Raw genomic sequence first — 13,998 nt, 5'->3', positions numbered from 1 at the left:
GCTGTAAAGAAAATACTGTGCCTGCTCACTGAAATGTTAAAAGCTTTTTACCTTGTGTTCTCTTCAAGCCAGAAAGGCCTTGGAAACTTTCTTAGGGCATGTCACTGAAGACAACAGTCATAGAATAGAATCATAGAATCAACCATGTTGGAAGAGAGCTCCAACATTATCCAGTCCAACCTAGCACCCAGCCCTAGCCAGTCAACTAGACCATGGCACTAAGTGCCTCAGCCAGGCTTGGCTTCAACACCTCCAGGGATGGTGACTCCACCACCTCCCTGGGCAGCCCATTCCAATGCCAATCACTCTCTCTGCACAACTTCCTCCTAACATCCAGCCTAGACCTGCCCTGGCACAGCTTGAGACTGTGTCCCCTTGTTCTATTGCTGGTTGTCTGGGAAAAGAGACCAACCCCCATCTGACTACAACCTCTCTTCAGGTAGTTGTAGACAGCAATGAGGTCATAGGTTGCCTCTCAGCCACCTGAGGGTTGACTTCAGTCACAGAAGTATAGAATCAGTCAGGGTTGGAAGGGACCGCATGGAACATCTAATTCCAACCCCCAGCCGTGGAAGGAGGGCAAAGTCAAGGAAAACCCCTTCAAGGAAGCCTCAACTGTGCCCAACTATTACACCCATGAGTAATATGTGTTCTGTAAACTATGGAAAGTAAAATCCTCTCCTGCTTGTACTGTATGCCTAGCACCTCTCTACTAGCCCCATAACACATTGCACAGGAACTCAGAGCACAATGCTCGTATTTTGACAGAGAATACAACTGCTAAATATCAAGGGGACAACCTGGCAGACAAATCTTTCTTTCTATCAGAGACACAGTCCAAAAATAATAAGAACAGATAGCACAATCTTCTTCTTCTTAGCCTTTCAAAGGATGCATTAAGAAATGTCACACAGTAAAGTTTATCATCAGTCTTGATCACCAAGATCAAGAAATCTATGTCAGGAACTCCCTTGTACAGTGTCCATATCTGGTATAGGGCACCTTGCAAAGTGTGGGAGGCAGTTTAAGGGTGATGGATTATGCACAATTAATCATCTGTATTAATTTTGCTATCCAAGGGATGATGGTTAATAACTATGCAAAATGTTCATTTGCACTGAAACTCAGCAGAAAACTTATTCACAGGTTCAAGAATGCACAGGTTGGAAGTTTATGCATGCAGAGAACAGGCAGAAGCACAGCACTTGTTTCTTAAAGTGGCAAACACAAAGATTATACTGGAAGAGGCTTTTAAGTATTTACTCACAGGGCTGGCCACAGTCCCAAGCAGCACCCAAATGCCTCCAGGGAGCTCTGTCTTGTCAGCTGCTGAGGCTTGATTCTTCCCAGACTTTTGGGGAAAGGAGGCAGACAATCTCTGACCTTGTCTCCTGGCTCCTCTGGATGAGCTGTGTATCTCCAGGACTTCCAATCTTGTCAGGAAGACTTTCAGGTGCAGGCAGGATGCCTTGCCATGTGCAGTCTCAGCTGGGGGCTATGCAAGCCAACTGCATGCAGGCATTTGGAGCCTGTCCCTTGTGAGCTCTCCAGGCAAACTCGGGATGCAAAATGAGGCAGCAGCAGCTCTGTGCTACCTGTTTATCCCTTTTATCAATATCCAGCCCAAGACTAATGGGGCATTGGGCATAGATTAGCCAAATGGAATGGCACTTTGCCAGGCTTCACCATATTGAGCAAAGCCAGAACTTTGTCCCTCCCATCCCACAGCCCCCATCATAAACTGTCATAGAATAAAGCATGGAAGCATAAAATCATAGAGTGGCTTAGGCTGGAAGGGACCTCAAAGATCATCCAGTTTCAAACCCTTGCCTCAGGTAGGGACACATCTCACTAAAACAGGTAGCTCAAGGCCTCATCCAACCTGGCACTGAACACATCCAGGGAGGGAGCAGCCACAAGACTCTCACTGCAAAGAATCCTTTCCTAGCATCTAGATAAATCTTAAACCCATTACCCCTCATCCTGTCACTAAGAGACCTTGTCAATAGTCCCTCCCCAGCCTTCCTCTAGGCCCCTTTCAGACAGTGAAAGGCTGCTTTATGCTTTCCTTGAAGCCTTCTCTTCTCCAGCCTGAAGAGGCCCAACTCTTGTAGCCTGCCCTCATGGCAGAGCTGCTGTAGGCCTTCGAGCGACTTTGTGGCCTCCTCTGCACTGGCTCCAACACTTCCATGTGCTGCTTGTGCTGGGGGCTCCAGAACTGCCCCCAGGGCTGCAGGTGGGGTGTGAGGAGAGCAGAGCCAAGGGGCAGAATCCCCTCCCTTGCCCTGTGCCCACACTGCTCTTGCTGCACCCAGCACAGGGCTGTGTCTGGGCTGCACTCCCACTGCAGGCTCCTGCTGAGCTTTGCATCAGCCCAGACCCCCAGGGCCTGTTCCTCAGGGCCTGTTCCTCAGGGCTGCTCTCAGCCATTCCCCACCCAGCCTGGAGCTGTGCTTGGCATTGTGCCAATGCAGGCACAGGACCTTCCACTTGGCCTTGTTGAATGCCATGAGGTTGGCTTGTGCCCACCTCTCCAACATGCCCAGGTCCCTCTGGATAGCTCCCTGCCCTCTAGCAAGTCGACTGTGCCACACAGCTTCATGCCATCTGCACACTTGCTGAGGGTGCACTGATTCCTCTGTCCATGGCACTGCCAAAGATGTGGGGGTGCTGGTCGATAGTAGGCAGAAGATGAGGCAGCAGTGTGCCCAGGTGGGCAGCAGAGCCAATGGCATCCTGGGCTGGCTCAGGAGCAGTGTGGGCAGCAGGACAAGGGAGGTTCTTGTGCCCCTGTGCTCAGCACTGCTCAGGCCACCCCTGGAGTGCTGTGTCCAGTTCTGGGCTCCTCCATTCAAGAGAGATTTTGTGCCCCTGGAGTGCTGTGTTTGGGTTGGGTTTTGGAGGGGTTTCCTTGCTCAGTTGTTTTGCTGAGTGGCTTTTTTTGGTTGATTTTTTGGTTTGGGTTGGGTTTTGGAGGGGTTTCCTTGCTTGTCTGTTTTGCTGAGTGGCTTTTTTGGTTGATTTTTTGGTTTGGGTTGGGTTTTGGAGGGGTTTCCTTGCTCGTCTGTTTTGCTGAGTGGCTTTTTTTGGTTGATTTTTTGGTTTGGGTTGGGTTTTGGAGGGGTTTCCTTGCTTGTCTGTTTTGCTGAGTGGTTTTTTTGGTTGATTTTTTGGTTTGGGTTGGGTTTTGGAGGGGTTTCCTTGCTCAGTTGTTTTGCTGAGTGGTTTTTTTTTGGTTGATTTTTTGGTTTGGGTTGGGTTTTGGAGGGGTTTCCTTGCTTGTCTGTTTTGCTGAATGGCTTTTTTTGGTTGATTTTTCTGTTTGGGTTGGGTTTTGGAGGGGTTTCCTTGCTTGTCTGTTTTGCTGAGTGGCTTTTTTTGGTTGATTTTTTGGTTTGGGTTGGGTTTTGGAGGGGTTTCCTTGCTTGTCTGTTTTGCTGAGTGGTTTTTTTTGGTTGATTTTTTGGTTTGGGTTGGGTTTGGGAGGGGTTTCCTTGCTTGTCTGTTTTGCTGAGTGGCTTTTTTTGGTTGATTTTTTGGTTTGGGTTGGGTTTTGGAGGGGTTTCCTTGCTCAGTTGTTTTGCTGAGTGGCTTTTTTTGGTTGATTTTTTGGTTTGGGTTGGGTTTGGGAGGGGTTTCCTTGCTTGTCTGTTTTGCTGAGTGGCTTTTTTTGGTTGATTTTTTGGTTTGGGTTGGGTTTTGGAGGGGTTTCCTTGCTTGTCTGTTTTGCTGAGTGGTTTTTTTGGTTCATTTTTTTTGTGGTTTGGTTTGGTTTTGGTCTACTTTGGGGGTTTGTTGTGGTTTTTTTTTTTTGTTTGGTTTTTGAGTTTTGGTTTTAGGTTTTATTGTGTTGTGGTTCTTTTTGGTCTTCTGTGAAGTCCATGTTTTCTTTTCATTCAGCAATGAATTAATCCCAGTACAGTTATCAAGGGTTCTTTTTTTTAGTCTCCTTTAACATCTTATAGAGCTCCTATGAGAGGAAAACAAAGTAATAGCATTGAAGGAAGCCACAGAAATAGGAACCATGACACCTTCTCACAAACCCAACACCTTTATATACGGCTGAAAATTGTATTGCAGTCTCTACTCTTAGCAGCTATGGAAGGAGATGAACTGAACTTGATTGAAGCCATCTCAAAACAAAAGGTCATCTCAGAATTCTTATACTAAGAATAATTCCTCACAGCTACAGCAACAAAGTTCTTCTTTCCTGTCTTGAAGAAGGTTCAGACATGCACCTGGATGCCAGAGGATTTCCTTCATCATGTGGAGCCAGAATCCTCTGTAGCAGCTAAAGGGACTTACGAAGGGACCAGACAAATCTATTTGGATAGAAAGGTTATAGATTTAATCTTTAAACTCACTTTTATGTTCTTCTAGAAACCAAATAACTCTGTTCTCTAAAAATAAACCCCAAATTCTGAAAGTTTGGGGTTGGGTCTTTTTTCCTTTGCTTTTTTTTCCTCCTGACAGGCTGTGCTGAAGCATCAGTCAATGATTTCCACCCCCAACCCTCCATATACAAGACTGGGCACTGACAACCAGCTAAGAGCTGATCTTTTTTTCTTAGAAGCACTCCAAAATTCTTTTTCTGATGGTTCATAGTTCAGCAATGTGCCCTTGTGGCCAAGAGAGCCAATGGCCTCCTGGGGTGCAACAAGACAAGTGTATCAAGCAGGTCTAAGGGAGCATCTTCTGCCTCTCTACTCTCTTCTTGTGAGACCATACCTGGAGTAATCTACCCATTTTTAGGCTCCCCAGTTAAAGAGAGACAGGATCTGCTGGAGAGAGCCCAAGAGAGAGCCACAAAGATGATTAGGGGACTTGAGCATCTCCCCTATAACGAGAGACTGAGAGTTGGAGCTGTTTAGCCTAGAGATGACTGAGAGAGAATCTGATCGATGTGCTTAAATATCTGAGGGGTGGGTGTCAAGTGCATGGGGACAATCTTTTTTTGGTGGTGTGCCCTATTAAGACACCTCAACACAAGGGGGAACTTCTTGACTGTAAGGGTCATAGAGCACTGGAACTCCCTGACAGCCTAAAAAGTCCCTCCCCAGCTTTTTTGTAGACCCCTTCAGATACTGACAGGCCACGAGAAGGTCACCTGGGAGCTTTCTCTGCTCCAGACTGCACAGCCCCAACTCTTTCAGTCTGTGCTCACAGCAGAGCTGCTGCAGCCTCTCAGCATCCTCCTGGCCCTGCTCTGGACACACTCCAGCATCTCCACATCACTCTTGTCATAGTGGCTCCAGAACTGGATGCAGTACTCCAGGTGGGGTCTCACCAAAATGGAGTAGAGGGAAAATCACCTCCCTGGCCCTGCTGGCCACACTTGCCCTGCTGCAGCCCAGGATCTGGTTGTCTTTCTGGGCTGCAAGTGCACACTGCAGCATCTCCATGTCCTTCTCCTCAGGGCTGCTCTCCAGAAACTCACTGCCCAGCCTGGATTTTTAAATCTTTAGCCCAACTCTTTCTGGTTGGAAATGTTCTGCAGATCACTTCATTTTGGAGTTTTAATAACACTTTTATGGATCAGAAGTTCTTTGAAGTCTCTTTCTGAGCTCAAAAACTTTACATGTCAGATGACTCCTTGGAGTTCAACCAGTGATCTGTAAAGCAAGCAGATTTTCCTATCAGCTTTCCTTCCAGGTCTGATAACAAAGGGAACAGAATCCCAGACATCAGCACTAACTAAGCACCTACCTACCTTCTATTTCTTTTTGTTGCTGTTTTCCAGTCCAGGTTTATTCTACATCCCAGATATTTCTTTTCATCATACAGCTGAGAAATAAAACCAAAACCTAAACTTTGCTGTCAGTGTACACTGTTACAAGTAAAAATAATGAGAGCAAGAATGGTGAGAATTAGATCACGTTGAGTGAAGACTAAGAGCTAAGAAACACCTGGAAAAAAAGCCTCTTGGATGTAGTTTTCCCCCCTGCTCACAAATACACCTTTCTAAAGCACTCAGATTTCTGCAAAGACCATTCTCATCCTGAGAAAGATACTCCTCTGAAGTTGTGGCATTGCTGAAGTTTTTGCTCAGCTCTGAAAGGTTTTCAGTGAAGTTTGTGTCTGTTAGACTGTCAGAGTGAATGTTACCTCTGACTCCTTATACCAAAGTTACAAGGGCTGAAAAGCAGAAGTGCAATAGACTCTCCTCTGGACCACAGAGTGGTCTTAGAGGTGTATATGATGACATCAGAGTGGTGAGCTTTCTTAGCATCCTCCCTGCTGCTAAGACTCCTATCAAAGCCTTCCACAACAGTATGGGTGAGAAGGGTGAAACCAGAGAGAGGCATTCACTGATTCTCAGCTTACTTTCGTCTCCTTCTAACACTCCGTGGCTCTAAAAATCTACCCACAAAGCTAACAGCCCTGTCAAGATGTACAAAGAGCCATTTCCCTCTTTTCCTTATCTGAGGCAGAGAAGTATTTCTTAGGGTCAGGGGCTTTGTGTGTCGAACACATTCTCGGGCTGCACAGCACTAAAAATCTCCCTTCCACAGGGAGAATAATGCACAATCAGTCAGCTGCAGCCAGGTGACATTGCAGGTTATTGATACAAGGTGCTACAGCAGCTGAGAGCAGAAAATTCATGGTTCAAAACATCATGGATTTATCTTGAATGTCTAGGGGATAAATAGTGTCTAGGGCAGGAACAGTGTCTAGGGCAGGAACAGTGTCTAGGGGATGGACAGTGTCTAGGGGAGGAACAGTGTCTAGGGGAGGAGCAGTGTCTAGGGCAGGAACAGTGTCTAGGGCAGGAACAGTGTCTAGGGGATGGACAGTGTCTAGGGCAGGAACAGTGTCTAGGGGATGGACAGTGTTTAAGGGAGGAACAGTGTCTAGGGGAGGAACAGTGTTTAAGGGAGGAACAGTGTCTAGGGCAGGAACAGTGTCTAGGGCAGGAACAGTGTCTAGGGGATGGACAGTGTCTAGGGCAGGAACAGTGTCTAGGGGATGGACAGTGTTTAAGGGAGGAACAGTGTCTAGGGGAGGAACAGTGTTTAAGGGAGGAACAGTGTCTAGGACAGGAACAGTGTCTAGGGGAGGAATAATGTCTAGGGGAGAAATGTCACCACAAAATTCAAACCAAACCAAACCAAAGCACTTCATGTATCCAGTTCTGGGCTCCTTGTGTCCAGATCTTTCTCCACTCCAAGATCTTATCTCATAGAATCAAGCAGGTTGGAAGAGACCTCCAAGCTCATCCAGTCCAACCTAGCACCCAGCCCTATCCAGTCAACTAGACCATGGCACTAAGTGCCTTAGCCAGGCATTTCTTCAACACCTCCAGGCACGGTGACTCCACCACCTCCCTGGGCAGCCCATTCCAATGCCAATCACTCTCTCTGTGAAGAACTTCTTCCTAACATCCAGCCTATACTTCCCCTGGCACAGCTTGAGACTGTGTCCCCTTGTTCTGTTGCTGGTTGCCTGGGAGAAGAGACCAACCCCACCTGGCTACACTCCAAAATCTTTCTCCATTCAAAGCTTTCTGAGCACTTTCTCATTTGAAGTCGACTCAGATCTTAATTTGAGGGGATAAAAATAATATTAATGACTTTGAATTGAAATCTGCCTCTTCTTCAACTTTTTAACCTAAAAAACAATACACAGATCACTGTTTATTTTCCTTTTGCATATCAGTCACAGCCAGGAAAGCCACAAACTGTGATTGTTGACAAAACTGTAGAGAAACTCTCTAGGTTTGGGGCTTTTTTTTTCATTGCCTTCAAGACTTCTGCACTTTCTGTCAGTATTATACACCCACACTAACCTTGCCTTGTTTTATCCCCTCCATCGCATATGTGTTATAGCGAATGGAGTGCAAACCCTGACAGAAAACCTGCTACAGCCTGTGAGGAAAAGAAATAAATGAATAAATATATCTATCTAGATATAGATATAGATATATAGATATAGATATAGATATAGATATAGATATACATATACATATACATATACATATAAATAAAAAAGAAAGCCAAGTTGATTTTGGTGCATTTTGGACCAGACACGATAACAACTTCCCCCTCGAACCTCATTAAGCAATTTCCCATCCCGCAGTCTGTTCCTGCCTGCTCCTGCTCCTGCCAGTACAAAATGTGCCACTTCCAGAGATGTGCAGCCATTTAAAAACTTTCTGCCACATGCCTTCAACCCAGCACATCTTTTGCTTTGGATAAATATACTTTTTCTTCCACTAATGATGGGCTACATTCATACCTGCTGGGAAGGCTATTTTGGGTGGCGAGGCTTTCTTTCAGTCTAACGTGCCTAAGCTGTATGCAGAGTCAGAAAATGGGTTATACACAAACACAAGCTGAACTTTGGATAGCACCAGTGCTCCAGAAAAATCTGCCCAGGGGTGCTTAGTGTCACATCTCTCAGTGTCATTAGATAAAATGATATTATGCTGTGCTGAATTAGCCCAGATGGACACCAGGTGCCCACCAGAGCTGCTCTATCCTAGCTAGGTAGGGGAGAGGAAAAGTATGGATTTAAACTGGAAGAGAAGGGCAACAAAGCTGGTGAGGGGCCTGGAGCACAAATCCTATGAGGAGAGGTTGAGGGAGCTGGGCCTGTTTAGCCTGGAGAAGAGGAGGCTCAGGGGTGATCTTATTACTGTCTACAACTACCTGAAGGGGCATTGTAGCCAGGTGGGGGTTTGCCTCTTCTCCCAGGCAACCAGCAATAGAACAAGGGGACACAGTCTCAAGTTGTGCCAGGGTAGGTATAGGCTGGATGTTAGGAAGAAGTTCTTCACAGAGAGAGTGATTGACATTGGAATGGGCTGCCCAGGGAGGTGGTGGAGGCAACATCCCTGGGGGTCTTGAAGAAAAGCCTGGATGAGGCACTTAGTGCCATGGTCTGGTTGATTGGTTAGGGCTGGGTGCTAGGTTGGACTGGATGATCTTGGAGGTCTCTTCCAACCTGGCTGATTCTATTCTATTCTATTCTATTCTATTCTATTCTATTCTATTCTATTCTATTCTATTCTATTCTATTCTATCAAGAGGAGATTCGAAGTAGATGTTAGGGAAGGGTTCCTTCCACTGAGGGTGGTGAGACACTGCCACAGGCTTACTTTAATTTTAAACATTATTTAGTTCTATTAATTTTTAGTCTTTTTTCCTAAGTTCAGTATAAGTTGATTCTTTAATTTTAGTCTTGTTTTATCTTAATTTTAAATTCTATTTTATATTGAAGGTAAAAAATATTTTGTATTCATTTTTAGCCTTGTTTTATTAAATTTAATTTTTATTGCAGTTCAGCCTAGTTTGATTTGATTTGATTTAGTCAGTATTTGTTTATTTTATTTTTGTTATATATTTAATTTTAAAAAATATTCATTTTTAGTCATATTTTATTTTATTTTAATCGTATTTTATCTTTTTTATTGTATATTTAATTTTTTAAAATATTCATTTTTAGTCATATTTTATTTTATTTTAATCGTATTTTATCTTTTTTTTATTGTATATTTAATTTTAAAAAATATTCATTTTTAGTCATATTTTATTTTATTTTAGTCTTATTTTATCTTTTTTATTATATATTTAATTTTTAAAAATATTCATTTTTAGTCATATTTTATTTTATTTTAGCCTATTTTATCTTTTTTTAAAATTATATATTTAATTTTTAAAAAATTCATTTTTAGACATATTTTATTTTATTTTAGTCTTATTTTATCTTTTTTTATTACGTATTTAATTTTTTTAAATATTCATTTTTAGTCTTATTTTATTTTATTTTATTCTTATTTTATTTTAATATTTTTATTTTATTATATATTTAATTTTAAATATTCATTTTATTATTTTTTAATTTTATTATTTTATTTCAGTTTTTTTCTATTTAATTTTTAAAATATTTTATTATATTAATTTTTAGTCTTATTTATTTTTTGTTAGTTTTATTTTATTTTATAATTAAATTTAAAATTATTTTATTGCATTTATTTTACTTTAGTTTTTTTTAGTTTATTTTTTATATTCAATTTAAAAAACCACTTCATTATATTCAGCTTTAGTCTTATTTTTTATTTTAGCTTTGTTTTATTTTGTTTCATATTTTACATTTTTAAATTATTTTATTGCATTTATTTTATTTTAATCTTATTTTATTTCTATTTTAATTTTATTTCTCTTTTATTTAATTTTATTTATCTTTCATTTAATTTTATTTACCTTTTATTTTATTTATCTTTTATTTAATTTTATTTACCTTTTATTTTATTTATCTTTTATTTTACTTTATTTGCCTTCTATTTCTATTTATTTATTTCTATTTACCTTCTATTTCTATTTATTTGCCTTCTATTTCTATTTATTTATTTCTATTTATTTATTTCTATTTATTTACCTTCTATTTCTATTTATTTATTTCTATTTATTTACCTTTTATTTCTATTTATTTATTTCTATTTATTTATTTCTATTTATTTACCTTTTATTTCTATTTATTTATTTCTATTTATTTATTTCTATTTATTTACCTTCTATTTCTATTTATTTATTTCTATTTATTCACCTTCTATTTCTATTTATTTATTTCTATTTATTTATTTCTATTTCTATTTATTTATTCCTATTTATTTACCTTCTATTTTCACATTTATATTGTATTTCTTTTCTTTCAGTGCATTTTACTACTCTCTGCTGGTTTGTTTTCAGGGACAAATCCTTTCCCCAGGTAGCAGACAGACATGCCCCATGCTAAGCCTTTGGCAGCCAGCAGCAGTGACATCTTTCTGTCCGGCAGGAGCTGTTCTAATGACACACAGCAGCAGCAGCAGCAGTCGGAGCCTGTGCAGCAGCCAACGTAGCATCAGCCCAGTCACTTGAAATTAAGTTTGGATGATGAATCAGTAGAACTGCAGAGCTTACGAGGCTGAGACACAAAAGACTTTATGTGGCCAGTTCTCTCCTTGACCTTTTTTTCCCCTCTTCTTTCCTCTTGCATTGGGTTTTTAATCTAACTGAGGCACACGTGGTGAAGTTGAGAATTCTGGATGGCCAGATGGAACCTAACAGGGATATCAAAAAGATACAAAAACACGTGGGAAAATGGAATTTGCAAGCCTGAGTGGATGGTTGGTGGCTGAAACTCTGCTCTAAGTGAGGATTCAGACAAAACAGCTATTTAGAGTTATCCAGAGCTTGGCTTCACTGATGTTCAGTAGCCTGGGAAATAAACATAGGAGGAATATCCTCTTCTTAAAGGAACAGCACTCGTTGGCACATCACTTTTATTTCCTGTTGACAATCTCTCAGGATGCTCTTGCAGTAGAATCATAGAATATGTCAGGGTTGGAAGGGACCACAAGGAGCAGCCAGTTCCAACCCCCCTGGCATGGCAGGGACACCCTGCCCTAGAGCAGGCTGCACACAGCCTCAGCCAGCCTGGCCTCAAACACCTCCAACCATGGGGCCTCAACCACCTCCCTGGGCAACCCATTCCAGCCTCTCACCACTCTCATGCTCAACGACTTCCTCCTCACCTCCACTCTTAATCTCCCCACCTACAGCTTTGCTCCATTCCCTCCAGTCCTGGCACTCCCTGACAGCCTAAAAAGTCCCTCTACATTTTTTTTGTAGCCCCCTTCAGATCCTGGAAGGCCACAAGAAGGTCACCTGGGAGCCTCCTCTGCGCCAGCCTGCACAGCCCCAACTCTTTCAGTCTGTGCTCACAGCAGAGCTGCTCCAGTGCCCCAGCCAGTCTTTTCTTGAACACCTCCAGGGACAGTGACTCCACCACCTCCCTGGGCAGCCCATTCCAATGCCAATCACTCTCTCTGCCAACAACTTTCTCCTCACATCCAGCCTAGACCTTCCCTGGCACAATTTGAGACTGTGTCCACTTGTGTTGCTGCTTGCCTGGCAGAAGAGCCCAACCCCTCTTTACTTATCAAAGTAAAACCAAACCAAATAAACCTTCTCCTCCATATATTGAGGGCTGTATCATTGCCACTGCTCCTGCCCACAGAGAACAAATGTATTATCCTGTAAGCAGGACAAGGGAAGAATTGAAGCATCTGTCCCTAGGAACATGGGATATAAAAGCAGTCACTCAATAATCTCATTGCTTGCAATAGTCCTGTATGTGTAGCTTGCCTTGGAACTTGTGTTAAGCTAACAGAGAGCTGTGCCCCTTGCACTCCATAGGAGTGACTCTCTGTCATTTGTTTCTTGTTGAAATGACTGAATAGTGACCTCCAAGCTCATCCAGTCCAACCCAGCATCCAGCCCTGTCCAATCAACTGACCATGGCACTAAGTGCCTCATGTAGTCTTGAACACTCCCAGGGATGGCAACTCCACCACCTCCCTGGGCAGCCCTCTCCAATGGCAAACCTTAAAGGACGATCAGGTTAGTGCCATGTGATTGCATGAGCCACACAGAAACACTCAGGGAATATTTTGGTGCTGTTTTAAAGTGGGGTAGATGATTTCCAAGTTATGGTTACAGCTATTTCATTTTGGCTTTGTTTTGTCATGAGTATCCAAACAAAATTCCAGGCAGTTATATATTGAACACATGGATATCAAGGAAATTGGTTTCCATGGGAACCTTCTCCACATGACAGTTTTCAAATGCTTTTCTGCTTTCCAGGTGACATTTCAGTAATTCTAAGGGTATTAATATTGCAAGTGGACATGAAATATATGACATAAAGTGATTTGTTTGTGGACAGAACCTAAGCAAACAGCATATTGAGTGAACAGCTTTTTCAGCTGTCTGCCTGTTGGTTGGAAACTATTCCCAAATACCTCATTTTGGGACAGATCTGAATACCATTTGTTCTGCATCTAAGTTTTAAGCACACATATACTTCCAGAGGAAGGAAAATCAGTGTCAACACAATGCATAGGATGCTCACCATACATTAAGGGATTGCTTCATTATGGAGCATTCACATCTAAAACCAATTTTCTTCCTGCAGGAGGAGGCTGCAGACTAATCGAGGTAGCAGCATGGCAACAAAGCTGGAAAGCTGTAAGGAAACCTGGTAACTGGTGAACCCTGCTGCCTTGATTAGCACATTAATTACAAAGCAGGTGTGAGTGGACTGTGTTAATGGGCTGCATAAAAGGTCAAGAGGACTTAGCTATCATTTTTTCCCCATCAAATTACTGAATATGTATTTCACAGCACTTCTGATTTGAATGTGTCTGAGGAGGGCTGCTTAACTCTGTAATACAAAGCCACTTCTGCATGGAATCAGAGAATCAAGCAGGTTGGAAGAGAACTCCAAGCTCATCCAGTCCAACCTAGCACCCAGCCCTGTCCAGTCAACTAGACCATGGCACTAAGTCCCTCATCCAGGCTTGGCTTCACCACCTCCCTGAGCAGCCCATTCCAATGCCAATCACTCTCTCTGCCAACAACTTCCTCTTCACATCCAGTTTAAACCTCCCCCTGGCACAGCTTGAGACTGTGTCCCCTTGTTCTGTTGCTGCTTGCCTGGCAGAAGAGCCCAACCCCACCTGGCTACAACCTCCTTCCAGGTAGTTGTAGACAGCAATGAGCTCTTCCCTGAGCTTCCTCTTCTGCAAGCTGCACACTCCCAGCTCCCTCAGCCTCTCCTCACAGGGCTCTGCTTCAGGCCCCTCACCAGATTTCTTGCCCTTCTCTGGACATGTTCCAGTACTGCAACATCTCTCTTGAATTGAGGAGCCCACAACTGGACACAGCACTCAAGGTGTAGCCTGACCAGTGCTGAGTACAGTGGCACAAGAACCTCCCTTGTCCTGCTGCCCACACTGCTCCTGAACCAGCCCAGGATGCCATTGGCTCTCTTGGCCACCTGGGCACACTGCTGCCTCATCTTCAGCTACTCTCTACCAGCACACACAACCAACCTTGCAATGCCCTCTTTTTCTATCCAATGCATCCAAACATCCATGCCTTACATTCTCAGTGTTTTTAAGAGATCCAATTTCCATTCATTTCAGTAAGAGTTATCTTTCCAAATATTTATTGA

General features: G+C 42.7%; 1 protein-coding gene across 1 annotated transcript in view; it reads left to right on the top strand.

The window, feature by feature from the left end:
• The window catches only part of LOC135178899 (cadherin-19-like), a 149,062-nt gene extending 138,316 nt beyond the window's left edge, over positions 1 to 10,746 (top strand). Inside the window, exon 12 of the mRNA XM_064150293.1 lies at positions 10,689 to 10,746. Within this exon, the coding sequence (XP_064006363.1) occupies positions 10,689 to 10,711 (23 nt within the window). The 3' untranslated portion in view covers positions 10,712 to 10,746. The remainder of the gene's footprint in view (positions 1 to 10,688) is intronic.
• The last annotated feature ends 3,252 nt before the right edge of the window (positions 10,747 to 13,998 follow it).

Source organism: Pogoniulus pusillus, chromosome 10 (assembly GCF_015220805.1).
Source record: "Pogoniulus pusillus isolate bPogPus1 chromosome 10, bPogPus1.pri, whole genome shotgun sequence".
Lineage (NCBI taxonomy): Eukaryota > Metazoa > Chordata > Aves > Piciformes > Lybiidae > Pogoniulus > Pogoniulus pusillus.
This window is presented reverse-complemented; position numbering and strand designations above follow the sequence as displayed.